Below are 14,011 nucleotides of genomic sequence, written 5' to 3'. Positions count from 1 at the left end.
CTTTTGACTCTGATTTAGCAGCAACCTCCTATACTAATTGATTTCGGATGCTGTCATTACGGCGGTCCCCATTAAAAAAAGGTCTAATAACAGAGCCTTGCCACCTTGGTTCAGCAAAACCCTCAGGCTTGAGAAACAAATTTGTAGATGCCAAGAGCGTCGCTGGTTATTAGATTATGATCCTGTTCAAAAGACTCAATACAAACAGGCCTTGTCCAAATATAAACAACTCCTAGTTACAGAAAATTTTTAATTTTATTGTAAACAAATAGAATCAGCACAAGACTCTGTGAAGCACCTATATTAGGTGGTCACTCGGCTATCTTGACAAGGCCCTACCACTTCCATAGTTGCTTCCCAAAACCTACCCAAAACTGGCGACTTATTTCCAAGAAAAAGTCAGTAACATTTATTCTAAATTTACAACTAACATCTCTAGTGACACTCTTTCAGCAGATTGTCAAGAACAGACAAATTGTTCATGTGATGTCACAGGTATATCCGCAGACAAAAATCCGTCTCCTTTGCTGCAGGAATATAATCAGGTCTCTCCAGACATGATTTCACACCTACTTACCACCATAAAATCGGGATCCCCTGATGATCCCTGCCCTCCTTCTACTCTTAAGTTGTTCCCTGATATCATAGGCACCTACTTAGCCAATATTTTTAATGTAATATTTAAAACTGGCACATTTCCCTCTATTTGGGGAAAAAAACGGCATTAAGCCCCTTATTAAAAATAGTAATTTGGATCCATCAGATGTCACCAGTTACAGACCTATAGCTTGTCTCCCCTTTCCAGCTAAGATCGTCGAAAAGGTCATGAATGTCCAATTATCAGACTTTATTGATAAAAATAATTGCCTGGATGAATCTCAGTTTGGATTCAGAAGGGCAATGGCACAGAAACTGCTCTTATCAAGGCCTCGGATGAAATTAGGAAAATATTAGATGGAGGAGGGGCTGCCATCCTGATACTGCTGGATCTCTGTGCGACTTTCGACATGGTTGATCATGTGACTCTGATAGACCGTGTCGCGGCCGCCGGGATCTCCCACGGGGCCAAGGCCCTTTTGTCCTCTTTCCTTTCCAACCGAGCACAGTCAGTTACCTTTGGTAACTTCAATTCTCCATCGTTTGCTCTGCCATGTTGTGTGCCACATGGATCCTCGCTGAGTCCGACCTTATTTAACATCTATGTGTCCGACTTGGCGAGGGTCATTAAATCCCATCGCCTAGGCATAACATATGCAGACGACACACAATTGGTCTTGGCGGTTAACAACAACGGTGCTATAATGGCGCACAACTTCTACATGGAATGCTTGCAATAAGTACTTGGATGGCAGATAATTGCCTTAAATTGAATTCCGATAAGACGGAGGTAATGATTTTTGGCAATCTTCTCCCTGTCTGGTCTCCCACTAGGTGGCCAGCAGAATTGGGATCACCTCCATCACCAGTTGCAAAGGTAAGAAATTTGGGGGTCATCTTCGACAATAAATTGTCATTCATGCACCATGCAAATACTGTTGTTTCTTCTTCATTCGTCATTATTAAAATGATAAAGACACTTCTTCCTTACCTTACCATTTCTGCCGCTAAGACCCTTATCAGTACTTTAGTCATGTCTCGCATTGACTACTGTTATGGACCTTTTATTATTGCTCAGGAAAGAGTATTAAACAAGTTGCAATAAGTGAAAAATGCAGCAGCTAGACTCCTCACAGATACCCCTAAATTCAAACCAATCTCCGGCATCATTCGGCAGCTGCATTGGCTACCTGTTAGAAACCGAGCCAAGTTCAAAGCTCTGTGTATCGCTTTTAAATCAATGCATTCCTCCGGACCTGAGTTTTTAAAACAAAATCACTACATCCCTATACCCCCTCAAGATGTCAAAGCTCATCTTCAGCAAACCTCCTGATGGTACAGCGAACAAAAAAAAGTCTCATGGGGCGACAGATCCTTTCTAGTTGCCACTATTAAACTCTGGAACAGTCTTCCGCCCCCATATTAAAACAAGTCCGTCCTTATTCACATTCAGGAAGAAAATAAAAACCTGGCTCTTAATCAATAGTCACTGTTTCCCTGCTAGTACACTCCGTAGCGCCGAGACACCCACGGGTATTTGTGCGCTCAATAAATTTCATAAAAAATAAAGCGAGTTACCACATTTGGCAGGGAAGCAGCTCTGGTTCACAATACCAACTTGTCAGGGAAAAAGAAAGTAAAGGGTGAGCGAGAAATAAGACCCAGAAACTCATTCACTTTGACTGAAGGGACAGCCACCAAAAACACAGTTTTGAGTCAGCATCTTTAAGGGACAGTTATGCAGGGGCTCGAATGGGCTACTCATAAGAAACATCAAAATCAAATTAAGGTTCCAGTAGGGTACCGCAAATGGGGTCTGAGGATACAGATTTGACAACAACTTCAGATAAAGCATAACAATGGGGAATTTGAAAGGGATGGATGGTCTAGCAGACAGAGGAATCCTGAAAACACATCCAACTATGCCTTGAGAGTAACAAAGTACAACCCTTCTGGGCAAGGGAAAATGCATAATGCAGGACCTGTGACAATTCGGCAGTCAAGGGGTGTACATTGTTGCCTGCACACCAAGCAACACATTTGCCCCACCTCCCAGAGTAAGTTGGTGGAGGGGAAAAATGCTGAACAGATGACCACCTCCAATGGCAGCAGAAAGGTACTCAATTGTCCCTGATCAATCTCCAGGAATGTAGGCGGAGGCCTCAGAGATTGGGGTGCAGAACCATGCCCCCTCACTGGGACAGAAGGTCATGTCTGAATGGCAGTTTCAGTATGGGACATGTGGAGAAGTCAGAAGAGCCTCAAACCACACCCTCCTCAGTCAATCCAGGACAATGAGAATGACTTGGGCTCTGTCTTGGCAGATCTTCCTCAGAACCAAATGGGGGGAAAGCACAATGCAGCTGAAAATACCATCTCAACTGGAACATGTTACCCAAGGCTCTCCTCAACGGATACTGGAGGATGCAGAACTGCTGACATTGAGTATTTTCAGAGGAGCGGAAAAAGTCCACCTGTAGAGAGCTCCCCTGGCTTCAATTGTTCTGGGCTGCCTCCAGTAGAAGACACCACTCGTGGTCGGCAAGATAAAAAAAATCATTCTTACGGGTAACAGGTAAAACCAACCAAGAACTTTATAAATATTACATATGTATATTTTCAATGAAAAAAAACACATACAGGGAGGTTATAGTTAAGCTCAGATTTCACTTGTACAAAACCAGTGAAATTCAGCTGTTATAGTTAACTGAGCTAACTATAACATACGCCCCCACAATACACAGCTCATAACCGCACATTTTACATCGCTCATGACATGGTCAGTGGCATCCCTATTGACATTTCATATACATGACAAATGTATGTGTGTGTGTGTGCGTATATATATATATATATATATATATATATATATATATTCACTGAAAAAACCATAGGTTTCAGGCCTTATATAGTTAGGAATTAGCATTTAAAAAAACCTTTGAAATTCACTGAAAAAACCATAGGTTTCAGGAGTTATATAGTTAGGAATTAGTTTTTAAAAAACCTTTGAAATTCACTCAATAAAATATAAGTTTTAGTGGTGTTATAGTTAGCTGGACATTTTACTCATACAAAACCAATGAAATTGCTCCTATATAGTTAGTTGTACTAACTATATTTCGCGCACCCGCAATCCACTGCGATGATGTCACATATTAGATCATTCATGACATGGTCAGTGACATCACTGATGACATCTCAAATGACATCACTGATGACATCACTGATGACATCATCCAGTGAATGTGGTTTGCTTCGTTATTTAAATATGCATTATATATATATAGCAATTTACATTGAAGAATGAGTGGATATATATAAATAAATATTTGGATGGAGGATTTAGTAGCAGTGTAATCGACTGTTTACTTTACCAATTTATAATGTCTCACTAAATATAGTGGATAGTGACTAAACTGTGTGAATATCTGTATCACTTTGTCAGTTGTTGTGTAAACTGATTCTACAGTTGGTTACTAGCTATGTGAAAGTCTATATTAGTTATTGATTAGTTAACTGAGTATTTGTATGGGAGTGTGAAAGTGTGTGTGGTTCGGTGGGGGGTGTGTGACTGTCCAAATATGTGTGAATAGTTGATTCAGTAGATATATGAAGTTAAAACTACATGTTCTAACAGTTTGGGTGAGGGAATCTCTTTATGGGTGTGGTGATGAGCAAATATATTTCTCAACGGTACAGGTCCAACAAACTAGAAAAATAAAAGGCAGTGTATGTGTCAGTTGTTGTATATAAATAAGTATACATAAGACACAATGATTGTGTGAGTGACTGTATGGATAACTGTATACTTGTAATAATGATTTTATAATTCACTAAGTATGACTTACTATCTAAATGAATAGAAGAAGTGGTGTTTGTATAAGTGTTTTGCTAAGTAAATATGTAAGTATGATCCATTGTTTGCATAAGTGAGTAGGATGAATTCATATTTGAATAGGATGCGTGCTGTTGTTTAATGTCGATATAGATGTATAAGTATTTTTGATAGTGTTCTATTGTTCATTGACAGCATGTATGAGTGAATCCATAGGTAAGTGATTAGATGTGTGTATACATCTATGAATCACTGAGTGGATTTTTAGATACATGTATTGCTGTGACAATGGATTTAAATATGATACTCTGTATTTTACAAACAGTGATGAAAAATTGTAATAGTGTATGAAAAGGTGTAAGTGATTGTCACGTGGATGATGTCATCAGTGATGTCATCAGTGATGTAATTTGAGATGTCATCAGTGATGTCATTTGAGATGTCATCAGTGATGTCACTGACCATGTCATGAATGATCTAATATGTGACATCATCAGCAGTGGATTGCGGGTGCGCGAAATATAGTTAGTACAACTAACGATATAGGAGCAATTTCATTGGTTTTGTATGAGTAAAATGTCCAGCTAACTATAACACCACTAAAACTTATAGTTTTTTGAGTGAATTTCAAAGGTTTTTTAAAAACGAATTCCTAACTATATAACTCCTGAAACCTATGGTTTTTTTCAGTGAATTTCAAAGGTTTTTTTTAAATGCTAATTCCTAACTATATAAGGCCTGAAACCTATGGTTTTTTCAGTGAATTTCAAAGGTTTTTTAAATCCTGATTCCTAACTATATAAGGCCTGAAACCTATGGTTTTTTTAGTGAATTTCAAAGGTTTTTTAAATGCTTATTCCTATCTATATAAGGCCTGAAACCTATGGTTTTTTCAGTGAATTTCAAAGGTTTTTTTAAATGCTAATTCCTAACTATATAAGGCCTGAAACCTATGGTTTTTTCAGTGTTTTTAAAAAAATAATTGATTGGTTAACTGGCTTATTAAGTGCATCTTAGTGAATACATATATTAGCGAGTAATGTTTAAATATTTAAATATATGCATGAGTGATGTAATATGTGACGTCATCAGCAGTGCATTGCAGAAGTGCAAGTTATAGTGAGTCCAACTAACTATAACGTGGGAATTTCAATGGTTTTATGCGAGTAAAATTTCCAGCTAACTATAACTGGTGTGAAACCTATGTTTTTTTCAGTGAATTTCAAAGGTTTTTTAAATGCTAATTCCTAACTATAACTGGTGTGTAACCTATGGTTTTTTCAGTGAATATATATATATATATAACATTTCTTACCACTTTATTCCAATCAAGATGACTTCAGGTGTGCCATACTTTTGTCATAAGTAAGACTGTTAGCGTTCTAGTTGTTCTTTAGAACACTCTGGGACATTCTGTCATTGGGCTATAGTTGGGCTACATCTGGCTGATATTAGGGCTACATTTGGGCTCTTTTGTCTCTGGTGGCCATCTTGGGAGACTGCAAATCAGAATTTTTTTAATGAAATATAAGAGGATTTGAGAAGTCACTCAAAATGTGCCCTAATTTTTCTTTCTTCAGCACTGATCATAATTTCTATGGCAAAATGAACCCCCTCATTTTGTTCCTTTGCAAATTAAATGTTTTAAGTGTTAACACTTTATTCCAATCAAGATGACTTCAGGTGTGCCATACTTTTGTCATAAGTAAGACTGTTAGCGCTCTAGTTGTTCTTTAGAACACTCTGGGACATTCTGTCATTGGGCTATAGTTGGGCTACATCTGGCTCATATTTGGGCTACATTTGTTTTTTTTGTCTCTGGTGGCCATCTTTGGGCTACATTGGGCTACATTGGCCTACATTGGGCTACATTTGGGCCCTAACATATATATAGCCCAATGTAGCCCAATATATATTTTTTCAAAGTTAATTTTCGTAAAAACCACTGGAGCACATATCTTGAGACATAGCAAAGGCACATCGGGCTACCAGTCCCTACAATTTTGCCAAGTTTGGTGGAAAACCATTCAGCCATTCGGGCTAAAAGTGAGTCCAACCGCCCTATGGAAATTAACATGGGGCAAACACGTTTTGGGACCCCTCTTATCTCGGCCCCCGCTTGACGAATCCCCCCCAAACTTTCAGGGAAGGAGCGGAGCGCCGCGAGGCAAAGTTAAGGACAATTTCAGGAAGATTCCTCAACCGGCGCCAAAGTTATTCCCAATAGAATGTTGCGATTTCCCTATGGAAAACAATCCTAACTATATATACCTACTGGCTATCGCCAGTAGGTAATATATATATATATATATATATATATATATATATATATATATATATATATAGATAGATATATATACACACACACACACACGTAACATCATACGCCATTTAAGCCTGATTATACATTTATACCAGCATCTTCTAAAGACTGCATAGATGTATTTAGTGATTGAATTGTGGAAGAGGTAAAACTGCCATACTGACCGACAATGAAAAGGCAGGGTAAGCTGAATTACCAGCAATAGGCATACCATTATCTCATAAAAAAAATTGAATGCACGCAAACAGGTGATAATTCAGAGTGGTGATAAAGATGGGAACATTGTGCTTTGGCCTATGGAAATGTACACTGCTGAAGCCTATAAGAGGTTGAATGATCCAAATTGTTATAGTAGGAGTGATTTTGAGAGTGTGACGAAAGTGAAAATGCAGCATCAATCTAACCTGGTGGAATGGAGAAACCAGGTTTAGATTTTTTTATGCAATGACTTCCCTAGAATACCTGTAATGTACCTCATCCCAAAGATCCACAAAGACTCAAGGGAGCCACCAAGGAATCATTTTCTGCCAGAAGGAGTTTGTTCGAGAACGCTTCTAGGTACATAGATCATTTTCAGCAAGGATATGTTCAGAACCTACCTTTGTACAGGTGGTGATTTTTTAAAACACATATACAACATACCACAGTGTGAGGACTATTATTAATAACTTTAGATGGGTCATCATTATGCACCAGTATCAATCAAGAGTTTGGGATTCATGCAGTTGGGCATTTTCTGTAAAGTAGATCAATCAGGTTATACAAACACACTTTGATGTTATTGTCTATGATAAGATTGTGTCTCAACAATAACTATTTCCTTTTTAAAAACCAGGTATTCAAACAGGTACGTGGTATGGCGATGGGTACCTGCTTCGCCCCCAGCTATGCTTGTTTACATATGGGCTGGTGGAAGGAGCTGGTGCTCATCAGTGACCATGGGATGAGCACGTTACCAGCTGGTTACGTTTCATAGGTGATCTCTTTGCCATCTGAAGATATCGTACCACACTGCCACAGAGTTCACCGAACTAATTGATCAGAATGATTGAATCTGCATTTCACAGGTAGCAACAGATAAAACTCAGCCAGAATTTCTTGACTTACAAGTGTTTGTACGAGAAGGTAAACTATAGAAAAAAGACTAAGGGGAAATCAACCTTGCACGCAAACAGTTTTTATCCGGTTCATTTGAAGGCCAGCATCCCTTATGGGGAGCTTTTGGGATTAAAAGGGAATTTCAGCTGCATTCAGGACTGGAATGTGGACAGGGAGGAGATGGTTGGGAGATTTAGGCAGTGTGGCTACTTGGATGAATCCCTAACCACAGCAATAGTCAAGGTACAAGCCAAAAGTAGGGAATCACTACTCTTCCCTAATAGACAACAGACGAAAGATAAACTGATTATCAGGCTACATCCCACCTCCAGCAAACAGAAAGGGCAACTCTGGAAGATCATTCAGAAGCATTGGCACCTGATTAAAGGGGACCCAATCTTGTGACGTACTATTCCCAAACTCCCAAATTCCCACAGATAACATACAGAAGAGCATTCGCCATGAGGGACGCATTGGTGCATAGTAGTCTGGAAGTTATTAAATATGGAATGTGTTTGCAGCAGGCAAATGGCTGCCATAGAAGTCATAGGTGTAAAGCTTGCGTCTATGTAGTGAATACAAGTGAGTACACAACACCATTCAGTCCAACATGCTGCAAGATAAAGGGGTAATTGAACTATGAGACTGAATATGTAGCATATGTCTTGTCCTGCAAGTGTGGCATGCTATACATAGGCAGTACCATTTTACACGTTCACTGCAGAATTTTACAACAGTAAAAATAAGGACTAGGTGAATCCTGTGGCTAGACATATCCATGATTTCCACAACAAGACCCTGGGCACCTAAACTATTATGTGATTGATGTTGTGCTAAGAGATCTGTGAGGGGTGGCAATTGGGAGAGATTGAGACAATTGCAGTAGATACATTGTCAACCTTAATATTAATATATTGAATGGGCTAAATGCAGAAGAGGAATTATATTTGTTTTTATAATATAGCTGACTAAGAAACCTCCTTGATAGAGCAATATTTTCTGATTGTCTACGTCCAATGCAACAATGGATAATGATATCTTAAGATGCAGTAATCGATTAAAAGAACAGCATTTTAATTGTCCCGGCGACCAAAACATTGAGTATGTCAACGTAAGTAGTTTTGAAATATTACTTTAACCTAAGAATCATGCAAGATTTAATTTTAGCAGGGCTTAATATGCAAACATGAATGACAACAGATGTTATAGCATTGCAATATTTGATTCAGGTTTTGTTTAAATTTTCGTTTGGATTTTGCTCTGTATGTTCATATGGATGCTATCACCTGATAATATGTAGAATGTTATACAATCAATTGGATTTATTTTGTAAACCAAGATAGTCCAATATTAATTGCCCACAGGGGCTGAATTCTGGCAACACGATAAAATGCCAATATGGGCAAAATTATGTTCGATTACAGGTTATAACTTCATGAATAAGCTTTAAAAAAAAGTGTTGAAATTAAAATACGTTGCCATTCTTTGGTAAAGTTCTAATTACGTATTCAATATTAATGTATGATGAATCAACGTTTCCAGAAATTTTATTTTCAAATATGGTGCATCCAAGCATAGATGTGTGACTAAATAAATGAATAATGGATTCATATTTAACAATGCTGCATCGAAGCAGATACAAATTTAAATGTACTTCTTGAAATTATTTCTAAAATGTATTTTTGTTGTAATGGTTTACTTTTAAACATTCCAAGTACAAACTCTATTATCTACAATCACTGTATGGACGCATTAAAGTAATGTTGTTCTTTTAATATTGAAAATGTGAGAGTGATAAGACTAAGAGTTGCAGTCTTTCGTTGTTGTAATTAACACGTAGACAGTATTTGAAGGCATTCGTGATGGCGCCGCACATATGTGAGCATGGTCACATGACAAACGAATAATGGGGAATGTTTCAAGCTGAATAAAGTGTGGGGAGATCTAATGGTGTCTGTGCTTGGGCCTTCATTGATTATTGGAAAACGGGCATTGGATATATATATAGATATATATATAATATTTTTTTTTTAGGACAACGGACCTGTGGCAGTCAATTTTATCATACAAAGGTCCTTGCTTCCGGATTGACCAAGAGGCAGGGCACCTTTTCAGGAAAAGGGCAAGCGTAACTGGACAAAAGAGAATATCACAAACATTAAAATGTTAGTTCTTATTATACAAATATTAGATCTGCAAATTAATAAGTTCCTAGAAAGACAAAGTGGCATGTATCTTTTTTATTTATTAGAGCAACCCTTTACGACTCATTTCCATAATAATATTCACAATTCACAGAAGGAAAATTCTATATATGAAACTAAACAAAGGAGTGATTTGGTTCAGAAACAGTTAAGATTTATAAATCAGTAGATAAACCATTACTTTGTTTTCCAAACAGCAATAACTGCTATTCCTAACAAGAAAAGCATAGAAACCAAATGGAACTTGACAGAGTTCCAAATGACCATCGAAACAATTTTGCAATGGTATGCAGTGTTTGCAGTACTTTGGAACTACCTGCATGCATTTTACATTGAAAACCCAAAATGTAACGTTCAAGAGTTTTCTTTTTTACCTCTCTTTTCCGTCTTTCTTCCTGTGTCCGATGTAGAAGAGATGACTTTTCTTCCTGGAAAAAGAAAGGTAAATAAATCACATTTTTTGCTAACCTAAACGTTATTCACAAAATGTGTAACGATAACCAATAGAAAAGAATCTGAATTACAATGTGAAAATGGGTTTTAATAAAATGCATAATTGTTTTTACACGATGTAATTAACTGATAACTAATTCCAGATATTTAGTTGAGGAGCAGTGTTTATTTTAACATTGAAAATGTAGGCCTCGATTTTAAAATGGTTGTTGCTTTCTGCAGTCATCTTCCCTTGTACGTAGTCATCTTTCTGTCCTTTCTTCACAACGCTCTCAGCACACAACAGTTATTTCGAAAACAATGTTTTGAAACACAAGGTCATTCAATGCAACATTCCTTTGTTTGACTAAACACACATAAAAGTGTAAAACAGCAAATCCACAAGATAAAACATCACAAAATAGTTAAACCAACAAGAGCGTAATATTATGAAATTTAGACCCATATTTAATATGTATCCTTCAAATATTGCTAACACTCTGGTGCGCCATGTTTTTTTCCTGACAATTAGAACACTATTATTCTTAACTAGTTACTTAATGTAAGATTTGAAGGGTATGCATGGACTCTATCTGATAAAAGTGTGTCATGGAAATCTAGTACCATTTTAAGATTAATAATGTCGGTCTCTCATGTACAACATAATGCTCTCTTCTCAAGCTTCGTTTTCATGCTGTGTTAGTCAAGCGTTAGCAACGTTAATTGTTTTAAAGCCTCATTTTTTTGTGACCACAAAGTGATTCTCATGAGAACTTAACCTTGAATTTGCAACTATATTTGTACTAACTATTGAGATATCTCAGGAACACCGGGATGGAAACTGCATTACCTTAATCTGTGGAACAGTCGTGACAAATGTGATCGTAAACAACATCATTCTTTCTTTAATATGATTGGATGGGGTTATAAAATAACTGCACATTCACACAAATTGTGGGACTCTTTTGTAGAGTTTCCTATAAAAGAGGCTTCATTCTCAGACTTGTGAGCTCACTCTCTCCTGATTTTAAAAAGGCAACACTCAGTCAGTTTGACCACTGATTTATGACTTACTTGAGCTGAATAGTACTTTGTTCTGCTATTTCATTATTACTTTTTATTCTGAGCTTCATGCTTTTATATGACAAATAACTAACTGACAGACTCCTTGCCATTTACTGTGCTTCCTGTAATGCCTTTAATTTCAATAACCCTTCATGGTTTTCACTAAAATACATGTCAGCCTTTATTGTGAAGCTTAATGTGCTTTAAATTGAATTCTGAAATGTTATTTTAACTTTTTTTATTAAACAAGTACAGGTGGAACAGTCATCGCATACAGTTAGTCATTAGTTGTGGCAGTGTCACATTTTCGCAAATCAAGCTGTTACATTATACATAATATTACTTGTGGTAGGACAAGAAATTAGCTGTCTATACATATCAAGGTGTCAATGGTTCGTCAAGGGTGGGGATATTTGGTGGTTCACAAAGATTACCACGATAAGCATTCCATTTAGTCCAGAGCGCTATCCATTTTCGGGGGCAGCCAAGTGCTACATATACCGTCTTCTCCCTTACCATACATCAGTCCATATCTGCCTTCCAGGCGCTCAGGGTTGGTGGTACCGCCGCCCCCCACAAACGGGTGATGTTCCGCTTGGCTACCATATGACCAAGCCTTGCCCAGAGTTTGCCCTTGGTGTTAAGGTCCGTGGGCTCCCAGACATTAGGGAGACATCTCTTGGCTTCGCTTGGCTACCATATGACCAAGCCTTGCCCAGAGTTTGCCCTTGGTGTTAAGGTCCGTGGGCTCCCAGACATTAGGGAGACATCTCTTGGCTTTGCTTGGCTACCATATGACCAAGCCTTGCCCAGAGTTTGCCCTTGGTGTTAAGGTCCGTGGGCTCCCAGACATTAGGGAGACATCTCTTGGCTTCGGGTCGAATTTCCACTCCCCAGACTGTGCTCATACATTCGTGTATTTTTTTCCAATAGTTTTGGATTAACTCACACTCCTTAGTTTACCTGCAGAACGGAGCCTTCCAAGCCACATTGCCTTTTACAAAGCGCTACCTCACTCCTGCCCCTCAATACCAACCTAGGGCTGGAGAGATATATTCGATGTAAAATCTTTAATTGGACCAGCCTTAGCTTGGCTGAGATAGCGACCTCCCTTGGAGATGACAGTGCCTCCTGCCATTCCTCGTCGTCCAGCTCCAGGCCATTCAGGCCATCCCGCCCCCATTTCTCCCTCAATGATACTAGGGGATCTGGAGTGTTGTGTATTAGCTTCTTGTATGTGAGGGAGATAACTTTGTCCAGCAAGTATTCATCCAGCAGTCTATCTTCAAGGGGCGAAGACTCCGGGAGGGAGGTCCCCGCCGGGATGTTAGATTGAAGGGAGTGTCTGACTTGAACATATCTAAAATATTACGAATCGGCTAGTTCATGCGTCTGTTGGAGTGAGGCGAATGAGACTACCCCGTTTGTTCCCCAAAAATCCCCAATTCGGGAGAGCCCTATTAGGTCGCATTTATCAAACCCCTTGGTTCGCCCCAGTGTACCCAAGCACTCGGAGTCCCAGAGTGGAGAGTGTGAGTTTTTTAGCCAATCCTAAATTACAATTTACTGTATGCCAGATTTGGACTGAATGTTGTGTGGGCCCTGTCCGTAAATATTTGTTGGGCCTGGAATAGAGGGCCCTGGTGAAGCCGCCACATGGGAGTACCCATTTGTCCTTCCTGTAATCCGGGTCATCCCCACTGCCATCCCCACTGCGGTAGGTGCAATGGTTGATGGCCGAAAGGTGCGCTGCCCAGTAATATTTTTTAATGTCAGGGAGTGCTATACCTACGTCATACCAACCAAGCGTTAATTTGTGAAGTTCTATGCGTGGTTTATCATTTAACAGTAAGTCTCTTTGGGTGGTTTCAATGTCTTTAAAGAACCTGGGTAATACTGGGTCTGGGAAGTTCTGGAGTGCATATAGGAAACGAGGTAATGCCATCATTTTAACAAGCATCGGCATAGCCAATAGGTCTCGCCTTTAGGACCTTATAAGTGTGTAGTTATCCAGCACAACATCCTCGGTGCAACAACATCAAATCTTGCATGGCTAAACACTTATAAGGTCCCAAAGGCGAGACCTATTGGCTTTGCCAATGCTTGTTTATTTTGGGAGAGAGAGTACTGGCACTTCTCAAGAGGAATACTATACTTTTAATTGGAGAGTACCAGCACTTCTCAGTAACAAGCAGGTTCTCTGGCACAGAGTACCTGCACTTCTATTTTTCCATTTCAAGCACTGGGTCACCCTGATGTGGTAGGTATGGGGAATTGAACACTTGTGAGGTGCGCTTAGTATTTTTTAAGGTGCGTAGTAAACCCCAGATCCCCAGGTCCCTACATTACTTGCAGACTAATATACTACAATAGAACAGTACAACGTTTCGCCTGCAGTCTCTCGGAGAATCGCTCGTGTTTTACATCGTGCTTCCCTGGATACTCCGGCTCTCTCTA

General features: G+C 38.9%; 1 protein-coding gene across 5 annotated transcripts in view; it reads right to left on the bottom strand.

Moving 5' to 3' along the window:
• UBE3C (ubiquitin protein ligase E3C) overlaps positions 1-14,011 on the bottom strand; it is a 1,115,457-nt gene that overhangs the window by 974,868 nt on the left and 126,578 nt on the right. For all 5 annotated transcript variants that reach the window (XM_078663264.1, XM_078663263.1, XM_078663265.1 and 2 more), the window contains exon 3: positions 10,432-10,485. In XM_078663264.1, the coding sequence (XP_078519390.1) occupies positions 10,432-10,485 (54 nt within the window). The remainder of the gene's footprint in view (positions 1-10,431; positions 10,486-14,011) is intronic.

The sequence above is a fragment of the Lissotriton helveticus genome, chromosome 10 (assembly GCF_964261635.1).
Source record: "Lissotriton helveticus chromosome 10, aLisHel1.1, whole genome shotgun sequence".
Lineage (NCBI taxonomy): Eukaryota > Metazoa > Chordata > Amphibia > Caudata > Salamandridae > Lissotriton > Lissotriton helveticus.
Note: the sequence above shows the minus strand (reverse complement) of the source record. Positions and strands in the feature narration are given on the sequence as shown.